Here is a 15,738-nt window from a genome sequence, read left to right as displayed (position 1 = left end):
TGTGTATGGGCCCAACAGAATTATGCATAAACATTAGCCGACAGACTTGGGCTTTCGCCCTGCCTCCAAAAGAGGACTTTTGGACGCTGCTTGGATTATTTACTGCCCTTTCTTTGTCCATCAGCCATGTTTATACTACTGAAACTTTAGGGAAAGAATTAGGGAAAGAACAAAGACCACTGTGCAAAGGGTTTACTAATAAGAACTTTAAATATATTCCTGTTCATTGGGACAAAGTCAGGCCAGATCAGGAAAATCAGTGTTTATGGCTAATCATACAATTGTCGATTGGGGACCCCATGGTATGTGGTTATCTAACTGCTCATATGATATTAACAGCACTATGTGTGATTATGTTACTCAAATAGCATGGAAGGTTACTAATACTACAATGGAGAATTACCATGACAGAGGACTTCTTGGGTGGCTTGACGGTGGAATGCCCCCCCCCCCCCACCGTCCTCGAATCGTCCTTGATCAACAGATTGGGCCTAAACAATGGGACATCTGGAAACTTGCTGCAAACGCCGAAGAACTTAGGACTTGGACTGGACATTTCACAGGGACCAGTTGTCATATAAATGATTTCTTTCATTATAATCAATCATATTTCATACAAGCTTGTGTTCCACTTCCTTTTGTTATAGCGATAGGAAATTTACAATTCAATAAGACTTTATTTTCTGTAACTTGCATAAATTGTAAATTATACACTTGTCTTAACTCCTCTATTTCCTTGAGAAATGACTCCCTTTTGATTCTTTGATCTCAACATAATCTGTGGTTACTAGTAAATCTCCAGCGGCCCTGGGAAGAAGGTCCCATGGCTGGACCTGCTTCCCGGTTACTTACTAAATTGCTCCAGTGATCTAAATGATTCATTGGGTGGCTGATTTTTGGCATTTTGGGATTAACAGCTATTTGCACCACTGCTTCCATCACTGGTGTTACTTTACAAACCTCAATTCAAACACATAATTTTATCCACTCAGGCTCAGATAGATGAGGATATTCAAGATGAAATACAGGAACTAAAAACAGCCATCAAATGGGTTGGAGATCAATTATTAGATGTACAAAAACAGGTGATACTAAAATGTGATTAGAATTCTACTCAACTTTGTGTCACTCCTGTTCAATTCAATAATAATGCCTACAACTGGGAACAAGTCAAATTTCATTTACAAAACACATGATAATGACTCTCTGAATGTACAATTATTACAAAAAGAAATATTTGAAACCTTTTCTAATAATCTGCCCTCTTCCACTAATTTGGAAACTTTAGCTGAACAACTAGCTGATCAATTATCTAGGCTAGCCCCACGTGGATGGTTTCAAAGCATTACTCACAGCATCAGGTCTGGAACTGTAATTTTAGTGATTGTCTTGACAATTCTATTTGTCATCTACCATTGCCTTCATGCAAAGATTTTTAAAACTAAACAAAGTCTTCTGGTCAGAACTCTTTTTACAAATATTATAAATAAATAAGGGGGAATTGTCAGGGAGTGTTTGACATGCTGTTTCTCATAAATCCTCTGTTCCTTATCAGCTTCTGCCAGAAGTGAGTAGCACTGCAGGCAGCTCTCAGGACTGAGGTCGTTGTGTGAGATAGGCTTGGGTCTTCTTTAGTAAAACATTCTCTTTACAACAAAACTGCTTAGTCTTGATCCCCTTTCTTGAGTTATGGATTGTCTCCTGATCTTGTGACCATTATTATCCTTTATTCCCTTGGTAACAGCTACTGTACATTTGGTTTTCTGATCTTTATCATTATCAAAAGAAGTTTCTTGTACTACAGCCTATATATAAGCACAGAAAAATCATTAAAGCACCTTGGCTCCATCAGAGCTTGGGCCCTTGTGTGTTTCTTTCTTTCTCTCTCTCTCTCTCTCTCTCTCCCCCCCTCCCCCTCTCTCTCCGGCTCTCTCTTTCACTTACTTATTGTGGACTCCGGACCGCCGGGTCCTGGTCCATTAAAGGACCCCAACACCAGACCTACTCCCATGATTTGCATTTTGAGATAACAGGATTAGCCAGAAAGTTTTTTCCAGAGACTGTCCTCAAGCAGGATACATTATTCTTATATAATTCTAAGGAATGTAGAGGGGAAAAGTTTGTCCTTTCTTCCTCCTTGAGAATTCCAGACCTCTCTCTCCTTGGGGACCCCTAGACTTCCCATCAACCTGCCTAGGAAAGGACCCTCTCAACCCCGGCCCCACCTGGATCCCGCCCCTGGGTCCGGACCCCAGCAATTCCGCGCGGGGGTCCCAGATCCCGGTGGCAGCAGCTCTGTGGGCACTTTTGGCCTAGCCAGTCCCGGTTTTGGGTTCACATGGGTCCACGCACGCCTTGGTCACCGTAAGGAGGTAGCCTGCAGGCCGGACAGAACCAGGGCGCAGACCTGTTTGTCTGCAGTGCCAGCTGGGCAGCCAGTCTGCTGTGGAGCAGAAATTCAGTTCTATAAAAACGGGGTGGTCGCCCTGGCAGAGGGCAGCTCTGTCAAAGTGCAGGGGTGGACCCTGGGAGACTCTGGGGGGACTGACCAGATTACTCCCAGGGCTGGAATTCTTTTCTGGGTGCTGTGTGCCCAGGCCCAGGCTGGGCGCAGACACAGTCCCTAGCATTCAGCAGCGAGCCAGTGACTCACCTGGGGGCTGACCCCCGCAGCCTATGTGGGTCGGATGATGGGGTCTCCAGGGTGTGCTCTGCAGTCCTGGGGTACCTCAGGGGGCCCTTCCTGAGTCAGGAGAGACACCCACCGGGCGTGGGGAAGCTCTGGGCATCTCTCCTGACTCAGGAAGGGCCCTTGAGGTACCCCAGGACTGCAGAGCACCCCCCAGAGACCCACACTCCCTGCTGTCCAGCCTGCCTCCTTGAGCAGCTGGAGTCAAGTGGGGAGGGTGGGGATATCCCCAGGGAGTCAGACCAGTCATCAGCCTGCGGGGAGCCCACCAACCTCAGCCCTGCAAGGGCCAGACAGGTGGTCCAGTGCAGCCAGAGTCCTTGGAGGAGGACGGCCCGGGACTGAGTGTGGCTGGGAGCTGGGGCCAGAGCGGGAGATGCCCACTGGGGGGCCTGGTTTGGGGTGGGCAGGAGCCAGCTGTGTGACCTCAGGTCAGCTCCTTCACCTCTCTGAGCCTGTTTCTACTGGAGTTTGAATGTGCAGCCTTGCCAGTTCTAACTAGCTGACTGCGTGATCTCGGGCAAACTGCCTCACCTCCCTGCTTCAGGTTTCTCCTCTGCACAGCCCCACCTCTAAGTAGGGAGGAATGAATGAATGATTGTGCGGGAGGTGACCGAGAAGAGCCTGGCGTGTGGCAAGGACTGTCATGTCTGCTGGGTCATCACCCGCTACTGGAGATGTGAGCGGATCAGACAGCATCTCCCCCGTGCAAGGTGCAAGGGTCATCTTAAAAACAGAAACATGCCGGTCCATGTGGAGGACCACTTTGGCCACTGCAGGGTTTCTATTCCTCACCAAGGAGAGACAGAGGGTAGAAACAAGGTGGTTTCCCTGAGAAGTGTGACCAGGTGTGTCAGCTCACAGAATGCGCCTCGCTCCTGCACAAGCAACACCGTAAAGGTGAGATGGGGGCAGGTGTTGTCCCGGAGCTTGGGGACAGGGGTTTGCACTTCCTCTTTGCCCCTCCCCGTGGCCTCTGTGTGGGGACAGGGCGTGGGGGGGCTGCCCCTGAGGTGGCCCCGTGCTGTCAGCACCCTTGCGGGGGGCCGTCAGCACCCTGTCCTGCAGGAGGGGAGACCTCTGCCCGGGGAGCCGGGCTGGGAGCAGAGCTGTCGTGGAGGCTCACGGCTGCGAGACCGCAGGGAACGGCAGGAGGTGGGGCAGGACCCGGGGCGCAGGCATGAAGGGTGCAGCCAGGGCTCCCCTCTCACGCTCGCCTGCAGAGTCCAGAGCAGGGTTTGGGGGCCCTGAGCCTCGACCCTGGGCGGAGCGACCCCCACGGGGAGAGGCTGATGCGCGGGCCCCGAACCCGGAGCCCGGCTCAGTGGGCTGGCTGCTCTCAGCGCCACAGTCCTTCCCTCTGGACCTTGGGTCCTGCAGAGACTTTCCGGGCGCCAGCACTTGGGATCCTCATCCTTGGCTTTCTTTCTTTCTATGAGCTCTAAACGTGCTCCACGTTTCCATGTTTACACCCGCACAGCCCCGGACCCCGACCCTGACCTCCGCGGGGGGCAAGCAAGGACAGAGGCTCTCTGCCGCCAAGCCCACGGGCCTTTAAAGCCCACGGGCCTTTATTAAGAGCCTACTGTGTGTATGGCGTTGCTGCCCCCCAACCCCCACGAACAAGCACTGCCCTCCGAGCTTCCTCTCTTGGGGCTCTCAGGACCTCACACTGCTGACTCCAGGCCTACTCAGAACACTTCCTCCCAGCCTTTGCAGGGCCCTCCCGAGAGCCTGCTCTGTGCTGGGTGCGGAGGACGCTGCAGGCAGAACTTGGCTCAGCTCGTGGAGGGGCAGGCAGGGAAGGCTTCCTGGAGGAAGACATGCTTGAGCAAGGGTTAAGGGTGGGTCAGAATATTGGGCAGGGGTCTGGTGGGCTATCTGCTGGCCGTTTCACATCATGAAGCCCAGCCTGCTGGGCAGTGGGAGCTGGGCAGGAGTCCTCGAGGGAGCCGCGGAGTGCTGGGAAGGGCAGGGGGCATCGCCCGACCTGAGTGAGGGTCTCGGAGGGTCTGTGACGGGGCCAGGTGTGTCAGGAGTGACCCGGACCCTGGACACCGCTGCCTGGCACGGGGCACAGCAGGGTCCTCCTGGATCCTACAGCTGGGCCCGGCCCCAGAGTGACCGATGGCCGAGAGTAGCAAGCAGCGCCGGGGTGACGCCGGCCAGCTGCAGGGCGTGGGCCCCGCTGGCGTTGCTCAGGTTGGCGCAGCAGCATGCATTTTTCTTGCTCCCAAAGGAATTCCTCGCGTCCTCCACACAGTGCGAGCTGCAGCCTTTGCTGGTGACGGTCAGGAGACCGATGGCTTCTGGATGGGGGGGCGGTGGAGATGCTGAGCAGGGCTGGGCCCTGGGCACTCACCCACCTGCCCTGGCCCAGCTCCCGCGGCCTGCCTCATGTCCTGACTCTGACTGAAACTCCAGAGTCAGCTTGGGTCGACCCCAAGACGATGAGCCCTGTGAGGGTGGGGGGCCTGGTCTCATCCATGTCCACATGCTTGGGCATCCAGACCCTCTGCCGACACTGGAGATGTTCAGTGAATGAGTGGATATAGGATGGAGGGATGAGGGCCAATGGGTGCTCAGAGGGTGAGTGATGAAAGGGACGGGTTATGGGTGAGGGGACAGACGGGTGGGTGGAGGGGTAGGGTGGGGGTGGACGGATGGGAAATGGAGTGCCCATATCTGTGCAGGGACGGGAGAACAAGAGGGCCGGTGGGCGGGTGGTCAGAAGGATGAACAGTCCAGTGTGGAGACCCAATCCCGGGACCTTGGAGCACCTGCCAATAGAGGGAAGGTGCGGGGCATCTGGGGGATGGCATGGGGTGGGGGGCAGGGTGTCCAGGGGATGGCGGGGGGTGGGGGCAGGATGGCATAGGGGCAGGGCATCTGGGGGATGGCGCGGGGGTCAGGGCAGGATGCAGAGAGGCCAGGGGAACATCAGCCACTCACTGACGCGCTCGGTCCAGCAATGGTTCTGCAGTTCTGCACACACTGGCAGCCCTTGTTGTTGCCCTGGTCCTCGCAGGAGTAACACTGGAGGGCGGTGCCTGTGGGGGGATGAGGAGTGGGGTGAAGGGCTGCCCCCTCTGCAGGGTGGGGGGACAGGAACCTCGTTTCCTCCTCTCCTGCATGGAGTGGGGGGCACCGTCCAGTGCACAAGAGCCACAGACTAGGGGCCCCGCACACGGGGGCGCCCTGCCCAGCCTCCCTAAGGCCCTGTCACGATGCCACGCACCTGAGAGGGAGGGGCACCAGGCAGGGGAGAGCAAGGTGCCTCTCAGTGGCCCCGTCCCCGCAGTGACAAGCGGTGGGTGCATCCTTGGCCGGGCCGGCTCTGTCCCTGGGGCAAGGCTCCAGCTCCTGGTGATTCGTCTCCTAGGGCAGGACGGGTCGAAGCTGAGGTTCACACATCCCAGCGCCAACAGGTCGCGCATGGCTTGCCTGCACGCAGGCTGCATCGGTGCCTCAAGCCCCTTCTCCCGTCTGCCTCCTCCCCGCCGCCTCCTCCCTCTTGGCCCCTCTTGCCTCCCTCATCATCCCACCCCCAGGGCCCTGCTCCCCCAGCTCTTCCCCGGGCCCACTCAAGTCTCACCTGGCTGCAAGGCCCAGTTAGCAGCGAGCAGGGCGAGGAGGAGAGCCTTCATGATGGTGGGCATGGGCGAGCAGAGCCTGGGCGGCTTTAAGGGCTCTGCTGGCGGTGGGGGTGGGGGGTGGTGGTGGTGGTGGCAGCTGGCCACGGTCACCACTGACGGTCCAGGCCCCAGGGCAGGGCAGATCCGCAGCACCCGCCAAGCTGCACCCTCCCTGGCCTTCTCTCTGTTTCCAGAAGGCAGAGCCTGCAGGGGACAGGGGGCCATTTCTCAGCCACCCCGGGAGGAGGCCCGCAGGTGGCTTCCCCACCATCGTAGAGAGGGCGGCTCCATAAGGAGCCCAGAAAGGCTTCCACGCTCAAGACCTGAGGGTGGGAAGTTCGTCAGAAGGCCAGCTCTTTGGCCACACCCAGGCGCCACGGGAGCCATGACAGTGACTGCATCTGTTTCCCAGGCTTCTCCCATCACAGCGGCTCCGGCCAGCCTCTGGGAACCCGCCTGTATTGCCAAAAACTGTTTTAGGTTTGACAGATTTGTTAACAAAAGAAACTACTTGTTACACACAAGTAAACAATTTCAATATTTAACAGAGGACTGTTTGACTTAATTATAATATACAGTCATTAAAAGAAAAGCAAAGAAAGAAACAGAACAGAGAGCAGTTAACAGCATATTAAACATCACCAGCTTGGGCCAACTGCTTATCCTGATTTAAAAGCTCTGGGAAGACCCTCTAGCAATCTGGAGCCCTAATTGGGAAAGGGTCACCAGTGGTGCGTCCACCCTATGGGTGAGACTTCCGATTGCAGTTTTGGGGGCTCCTGCTTATAAGCCCAGGCTGCAAACTGATACCATCATCAGCAAAAATGCAGCTCTGTTTTTTTAAAGTTTTACAATGCTGATCACTTCACGTTGTGAGTTAGACCCTGGAGATTGGCCAGACCAATCCCTTCAGGGGCTCAAGAATTCCAAGACCCTTTCTGATCTAAAGTGTTGCCTGACTTACTGTGCTTGCGAGCTTGCCAGAGGCCTGACCTCCTGCTTCCAAAGCCTGAACCAGACTTCTTCCATTTTAATTTCCCTAACGCGGCCCTTCCCGCATTCCTCCAAACCCAGTGGTGGGGGTGGGAACAGTGGCTCCTGACCACTGTTGACCTGGGGGCCAGGAGTGATCCCTGCGGTCCTTTCACCTGACCTTTGTGAGCAGTCTTCCTGGGACCCCTTGGAGTAGATGGCCCAAGCCACACCAAGTGCCTGCTGGCCCCGATGTGAGTCTGGCGTGAGCCTGGCGTGAGCCCAGCCCTGTGGGGGAGAGCGCCTTTCGTTTCCTCAGATCTTCCTGGCCGCGCAGATGCCCTCAGGGAGCAGATGTTACTCCCCTCTTTGATTTATCCTGGAAAAGGGCCGGGGCCTGTCACAGGTGGAGAGGACACTGCTGGAGGGTCAGCACTGCGGGGGATGCCCTGGGCCGTGGAGGCCTACCTGGAACTTTCTCTCTGAACCCCGCCCTCCCAGGCCATCTTCCCCCACAGGCTCAGCTGCCTCACATGGAAAGCAAAATGCTTGTGCCTTTGCTCTTTCCACTAGGGCTGCCTGTCTGCACCCCACCCTCACTCCAGTTCACCACGGCAGGGGTGCCTTGGGCTGGGGCCTTTCTTTTCTGTCTTTGTATTCAAGGCATTCAGCACCTAGCACCAGCCTGGAAAACTCATTCTTCAAACACTAACCGTTGCCTCTGAGTTTGGTGATGTGATTTGATATGAAGTGGTCATTGTGAGGCAGTGGTTCTCAGACAGGGGCGTTATTTCTGCGGCCCAGGGGACCTTTGGCAGGGCCTGGAGACATTCTCGGTTACCCTAATGGGGGTCTCCTGGTGTCCAGGGGCGTAGGTCAAGAATGCTGCCATTCAGTCACCGCAGAAGTTGGCTGACACCGGGCAGGACCGGCTTTGCTGGCTTTGGGACCTGTCATCCTGTCTTCCCGTTTCTCCCTTAGCAGTGGATAGTTCTCAGTCTATCCCACTGCTGTATTTGGAGGCACAGAACTTGTCTGGCTTCACAGATTCACAGCTGGAGAGGAATCTGCCAGGATGAATCCCACCCAGACTCAGCCACGCGTGATGAGAGGAGGTCGGGGGAGACTTCAGGCTCTAGGCGCTCGTGTTGGCCCTTTAATGAGTTAGGGCTTTTGAGGTCGTCGGGATGGTGTGAGGGCACCGTGCGTATGAGAAGGACGTGAATTTTGAGGGGCCGGGGCTGGACTGTGTCCTCCCCAAATCCATACGCTGAAGCCCAATGTGATGGTTCTCAGAGACAAGGGCTGGACGGGTCGGAGGTTGGGCATCCGCCCCGTCTCTACCATGTGAGGATACAGGGCCAGGGGGCCACCTGCAGACCAGGAAGAGGCCCCAGCAGCTCCTGCCCATGAGGAGCGCTGACCGCAGACTGCCAGCCTCCGGAACTGGAGAGCAGCAGATGGCCTTGTTTGTCAACCAGCCTGTGGCATTCTGTTACGGCGGCCCTAGCTGACCAAGATAGATGACTAACAGCCGCACCTCGGATAGAGAAGACCTTGGCCCTGATGCCCTGAAGACTGTTATTAAACGCCACTCCTTGATCACAGTTTGAGCTCGATCTTGGCCCTAAACTGAGCTCTCACTGGGGTCAAAATCTGAGCTCTGACGCTGCCACTCAGGCATCCACTGAACCTGGACCGTCCGTCCGGTGGTCCCACTTCCTGGGAGGCCTGCCCACTCCCTGCAGCCCCTCCTGGGGTGGACGGGGTCAGGCAGTGCCTTCGGCGTGATGTCCCCTGAGCCCCCTCTCCTCTGTAGCCTCCTCCTGGGACTCTAGATTTTCCTGTTCCTTGTTGGCCCTCCACCTACCCGCCCATGGGCCAAGCCAGTTCCCTGGAGATCCTGCCTCCTCACCTGGCTCAGGGCTCTCCTGGATCTTGCCAGGGTGACCCCGGGCTGGCAGAACCGGCTGCGGGGCAGGACCCCACCTCACAGGGACCCTTGCCAACAGACCACCGCCCCCTCCTGGGGCTGCCACATGGCCCTCCACTTTAATGGACACTGTTTTCAGATTAATTCACTACTTTATGCACAATTAAAAAATAAAGATGGGATATTATTGCAAAACCACAGCTGAGCTCTCTTCCACCTTTGTAGACATTTTCCTTTAGAAAAATGCATGTATAAGCAGGAGGGTAATTCGTTCACGGCCACGTCACTGACCGACTGGGGAGAGGGGCCGCAGGGCAGGCTCCCACTGTAGGTTCTCAAAACTAAGGCCATGTCTTGTAGCTCTGAGTGTGAACACATGTACCTGTGTGAGCAGTGTGTGTGGAGTGGGGGGGGGGGGGGGGCACTGAGACCCTGTTCACCTGACCAGCATCCGGACACGTCCATCCTGGGTTCGGGGGGAAATATTCAGTATTAAATACCTGATATTAATGTTTGTTGATCTAAATAATGTAGGCATGTCTAAAAGTAATGAACATTAAGCAGTGATAATTTCTAAAACCTTTGTTTTCTTAGAGAGAACATTTTAGGATGGCACCAAACATCATTTATTTTTAATCCTAAATCTCTTTAGTTTCTCTATAAGAGGTAGTGTTTAGTAGTAAATGTTTACAATTCTTATTTTATTTGGAAATGACTTAGCTATTCAATAGACTTCCAACACTTAGTTTAGTACAACCCTTAGAAGTTCAAGTTACCCCAATCTGGATAGACTATTTTAGACAGACATTCCTAATAGAGTTCTCATTTCATTTACAGTTTTTTAGAAGTTTCTTCACTCAAGGTAATTTCCTTGCTGACAAATTTGTAACAGATATACTAATATTTAATTTATATTAAACCTAGGTACATCATCAAGTGTGAAACAGATCGCCAGTCCAGGTTGGATGCATGAGACAAGTGCTCGGGGCTGGTGTGCTGGGAAGACCCAGAGGGATGGGATGGGGAGGGAGGCGGGAGGGGGGATCAGGATGGGGAACACATGTGAATCCATGGCTGATTCATGTCAATGTATGGCAAAAACCACTACAATATTGTAAAGTAATTAGCCTCCAACTAATAAAAATAAACTAAAAAAAATAAATAAACCTAGGTACAATGAAAATATTCTGTTTAATATCAGGTATTTAATACTGAATATTTCCCAGTTCACATGAACCTGAAATTTATTTAGGTTACTTTCTCTTGTATTTAGAATTATTTGATTTGTAAGTGCTTACTTTTCTTTAAGGCCAATTAGACTAGAGCTCATTTACAAACTGATCTCAGCAATCAGCAATTTTATCAAAAAAACAAAGACACACACTGAGATACACATACATCCAAATAGACACAACAGATCTTACAGCTTTGCTTTCCAAACTTAGTTATGAATAAAAGAGCGTTTGGAGTAAGATTTTAAAAGGCTTTATTCCCCTTTTTGTTCCTTTGTTTTCAGTAATTAGATACGGTCTAGATAAGTGATCCAGAGAGCTCTGGTCTAAAGGTATAGGAGGAGTTACTTCCAAAGGGCAAGAATTCTTAGAGATAACTTTTTTTTCAACTTTCCTCTTGAGTCTAAAGAATATTGTGACCACATTGTCAAAAATTGTAATTTTTTTGGTGACCATAGTTTTTATAGACAAAATTTAGGCCAACTAGACCAAAATTTAGTACTCAACTTGGCCCTGAAAACAAAGGCAGATTGGTTCCAGAAGGGATTTTCCCTCTGGGGAAGTAGGTGTCTTAGTTTGATCAGCCCCAGGCTGTTGATTACAGGAGGAAGTACTGGACATAAGGGAGCTTCAGTTCATTTTCCTCTCCTTGTCAATAAAGATCTAATATTTTTAGGCCACTTTTCTTGTCATTGGATCATAGTTATAGATTAGCCAGTCATTTAAAAAATTTCCCAAGGAGTTCCCAGGTCGGGTGTGGAGCGTTAGAGTGAGCAATTCACCTATTAGCTCGAACAGTTTGTACCAGATGTCTGTGCACTCAAACCAAACCGAACCAGAACTTCACCAGCCAGGAGTCACACTCCAGATGAAACAAAAGGCAAAGAGATGCCCAGAAGTCAAAAGCCAAGTGGCAAGAGTGCCCCAAAAAGATACTAAAGTGATGCCCAGAAATCAAAAGCCAAATGGCATAAATGCTGAATGTGACTTCCCAGTTCCACTAGACCTGTGATCTCGCAAAGTCAGTGCTAGCAGCCTTTTTAGTTCTGATAGTTTCAAGCAATTTCTTGTTGATTTTCTGCAAAGAAGTTACTCTATCATTTCCTGCTTTAGAAGCTTTCAAAGCACGGCCGGCTTTTTCTAACTGTGCACGCAAAAATATCAATTTTAGAATATCAAAAGAACCCCAATTTGGCCATTTTAGGTTCAGATCTCTTTTATTATAATTTCTCCAATTAACTAGGTACTTGCAAGTATGAGCCCCGTATGTATCGTACATGAGTGTTAGTCAGAGGCTGACTTTCTGACATTCCTTTGTTTCTGTTTTTGAGAGATTCTGTATCCTATTTTAAGCTGAATTTGTCAGGAATAAAAGTCACTAGTGAACTTGTGTAGTGGGCCCATGTGCTGCTTGTGAGTGTAACTCCTCCAGGAGTCACCTCAGAGCTGTTTCAGCTCATCTTACATGTCTCGGGTTCTGCCTCCAGCAATCTAAGACCACCGAGGCTGCTCAGGTCGCTGAATGGCAGTTCTTATGTGCGACCCTCCGATGAACAAGTATTTTAATTAATGACTGGGTTTCCCTATGGGACCACAGCACTGTATGAGGACTAGGCCTCCACCACTCCCGTAAATTTCTCAGCCACCTGAGAAAACTGAAACTGGCCGGGAGGAGTCTTGTCCCTTTTCTTCAGAGCAAAGCTCTCATGTATTTTCCTCACTTTTATCCTGACAAATTCTATAATGGCAGTCAAATTGGGGAAAAGTGTCAGAACAGCCAAGACTGTTCAGTCCCCTAAAACGGAGGGACCTCGGCATCTTTCAGCCGAGCCTTGGGTATTCCTAGATTTTTTTCCCAGTCGAGCCCCCCTAGCCAGTACCTTTCCACTGGGTGGGCAATTCTCCTGGCACCTTTCAGCCAGACCCCCACCCAGTATCTTTGGACTGGGTGGGAATTCTTCAGTATCTTTCAACCAAGCCCCACTCAGTGTCTAGACCATGAGTGGGTATGCCTTGGATGTTTCACCCGGGCCCACCCCAGTATCTGTTCTACTAGGAGGGGGCAGGTCTGCTCCACCACCAAATAAACTCAGAATCTCAACCAATACGGGAGATTCAAGAACCAGGAGAGACTTACCCAAATTCGTCTGCACTCCCCGAGGAGGCGGGCGGGCGCAGGGGGCCACTGCTGGTACCAAAGCTCCGGTTCCTCGTGGAGTCCAGTCAAAGGAAGGAAGTCCACTCTGGGTTGCTTCGTTGGTCACCATAACTGTCAACTAAAGAAAGATGTACAACTTGAGAGTTGTGAGTTAAGTTTTATTTGGGACAAAATGAGGACTGCAGCCTGGGAGGCAGCATCCCAGATAGCTGAGAGACTGCTCCAAAGTGGCAGTGGGGGAAAGTCAATATACAAGGTTTTGGTGAAGGCGGAGTTCAATACCATGAAGCACTCATTTTACAAAAGGTTTTTGTTAGTCATGAGGATCTGATGTCACCAGTAAGGGATTTAGTGCTTCTCTAGATATGAGGAGATGCAAGGATTGAGATCACAAAATCTGTTCCTAAAAACATCCAACCATCTAAAGACCCGTCCCACCAGATTCCCTGGATCACAGAGTACCTCACTCCATCCTGAACTTCCTCATCTATAGCAGCATGGGGTTCAATCTCTGTAGAGGCAGATGGCAAAGGCCTTTGTTGTTCAGTCATTAGCAAGGCTCTTGGTACGTGCCAATTTGTAGTTGACAATTACGATGAACGGTGTCAGATTCGTGATCTCTGAAGAAGATTTAGCTTCGGGACCAGGGACGAGGCTTTTGTGTAGCAGAGTTTTATTAAAGTGAGAAAGGGACAGACAACGCTTCTGACACAGACATCAGAAGGGGACGGAGAGTGCCCCCCTTGCTAGTGTTAAATTAGCTATTACAATAAATCAAAAGAATGTCTCAAGGTTGTAAAAATTTTACCAGACTCACTCCCACAGTTTACATTTTAGCATGACAGGATTAGAATTTAACAATAGAAAGATCCTACCAGACCCACATTCTAAAACATCAGGATTAGTCAGAAGGTTTTCAGGAAGGAGAAACTGCCCTCATGCCGGATACATTGTTGTTATATAATCCCTCAGTTCAGTCAGTTCAGTCACTCAGTCGTGTCTGACTCTTTGTGACCCCATGAATCGCAGCACGCCAGGCCTCCCTGTCCATCACCAACTCCCAGAGTTTACTCAAACTCATGTCCATCGAGTCAGTCATGCCATCCAACCATCTCCTCCCTCTGTCGTCCCCGTCTCCTCCTGCCCCCAATCCCTCCCAGGATCAGGGTCTTTTCCAATGAGTCAACTCTTCGCATGAGGTGGGCGAAGTACTGGAGTTTCAGCTTCAGCATCAGTCTTTCCAATGAACACCCAGGACTGATCTCCTTCAGGATGGACTGGTTGGATCTCCTTGCAGTCCAAGGGACTCTCAAGAGTCTTCTCCAACACCACAGTTCAAAAGCATCAATTTTTTGGTGCTCAGCTTTCCTCACAGTTCAACTCTCACATCCATACATGACCACTGGAAAAACCATAACCTTGACCAGACAGACCTTTGTTGGCAAAGTAATGTCTCTGCTTTTTAATATGCTATCTAGGTTGGTCATAACTTTCCTTCCAAGGAGTAAGCGTCTTTTAATTTCATGGCTGCAATCACCACCTGCGGTGATTTTGGAGCCCCCAAAAATGAAGTCTGACACTGTTTCCACTGTCTCCCCATCTATATATAATCCCTAGCACATAGTTTAAACTGAGTTGTTTGTTGTGTAATCATCAGTTCTGGGCTTAAAGAAAAAAAACAAAAACAAAAACAAGTTTTATGCGACTAAAGCTAAGGAATGTAGAGAAAAAAAAGTTTGTCCTTTCCTTCTCCTCGAGAACCCCAGACCCCTATCTCCTCCCCCGGGGATGCTGGACTTATCAAACTGCCTAGGAACTGACTCTCTCAGTGACAGCTGGACCCAGCCAGGCCTGGTGGCCCAGTTGGACCTCTCTGGGGTGCACGGGATGCGGGGGCATCCACTCAGCCAGATCCTTTCCAAGACTTCTGGGCTGGGGACCGTCTGGCATGGTTGGGGGCCAGACCCCGTGCACTGGGGGGATACCCAGGGGAGGGGGCCCTCCACGCCAGGCTTCATGTGGCACCAGGGGATGGTCTTCCTCCTCCTGTCTCTTCCGGAGCCCTTCCTCTTTGCCAGAGGGGACTCAGTCCTGGAGACAAGGTCTGAGGTCTCAGTGAGCCCGGTGGGAGCTTCCACGGGAGCTCCATGCAGGTTCCGGGAGGCGCAAGTGATCCTGTGCCCACAGGTGGCAGCAGAGTGCCCCGCGGGGACAGAGTGGGCCCCTGCGGAGGAGTCAGGGAGGGCGCCTGCGGTGTCAGAGTGGCCTGGACCAGAGACAGGGGCTGGCAGAGGCCAGCTGCTGCCTGGATGTGGAGGCCAGAGTGCGCGTGTTGGAGGAAGGGGGTGAGACAGAGGGCGGGGATGGCTGGGTTTTTGGAGGGAGCGATGGAGACGTGCAGCTGCCACTCACTCCGGTGGGGAGTGTGAAGCTGAAGCTCGCGGGGCGGGAGGGGTGTGCACCCAGGTTGAGAAATGGCTGGTTCAAGGTGCGTTAGAAGGCTATGAGGGGACGCTGGGCGCTGGGTAGGGCACACGCGGCTAGAGCTTGTGGGCGGGGTCCTGGCAGGAGGCGTACGTTTCAGCTGCCTGCCTTTGCTGGTAGGCATAGCGCGAGGCTGGAGGAGATCCCGGGAGCGGGCGTGGACAGAGAGGAGAGAGCCAGGGGTGAAGGTGGCCAGGTGGCAATTAGCAGGGGAGGGTGAGGAAGGAGGACGAGGGGTGGGAGCATCCTGAGAGCCAAGGCAAGAAGCTATGAAAATCCGTCTAAGTTCCCTGCTGCTACAAGTGGCTGTAAACTTGGCTTCAAACAACACGTATTTATCATCTTGCAGTTCTGGAGGTCAGAAGTCTGACATGAGTCTTAGAGCTAAACTCAAGGTGTCCACAGAGCTGGTTCTTCTGCAGGCTCCGGTGAGAATGCCTCTTTTTATTTTCCGGCTCCTAGAATCTGCATTCCTCGGCTTGCGGCCCCTTCCTCCGTCTTCCAGGTGCACACTTCCTCCTGTGTCTGGCCTCACATCTCCTTTTTTGGCTCTGCTCCCATGGTCCCATGGTTCTCCAGCCCTGGCTTCCTTCCTCCCCTTCATGAGGAGCCTGTGACGGATGACACCCGGCCCA

General features: G+C 52.2%; 2 protein-coding genes across 2 annotated transcripts in view; both read right to left on the bottom strand.

Annotated features, from left to right (window-relative positions):
* GLI4 (GLI family zinc finger 4) overlaps window positions 1-15,738 on the bottom strand; it is a 413,072-nt gene that overhangs the window by 366,545 nt on the left and 30,789 nt on the right. The window lies entirely within an intron of this gene.
* PSCA (prostate stem cell antigen) lies at window positions 4,300-12,709 on the bottom strand. Its single transcript, XM_065902638.1, is given in 5 exon segments — window positions 4,300-4,998; window positions 5,642-5,668; window positions 5,671-5,739; window positions 6,285-6,528; window positions 12,599-12,709. Coding segments are annotated over 4 exon segments (372 nt in total). The 5' UTR covers window positions 6,349-6,528; window positions 12,599-12,709; the 3' UTR covers window positions 4,300-4,786.

This window comes from Muntiacus reevesi, chromosome 12 (genome assembly GCF_963930625.1).
Source record: "Muntiacus reevesi chromosome 12, mMunRee1.1, whole genome shotgun sequence".
Lineage (NCBI taxonomy): Eukaryota > Metazoa > Chordata > Mammalia > Artiodactyla > Cervidae > Muntiacus > Muntiacus reevesi.
This window is presented reverse-complemented; position numbering and strand designations above follow the sequence as displayed.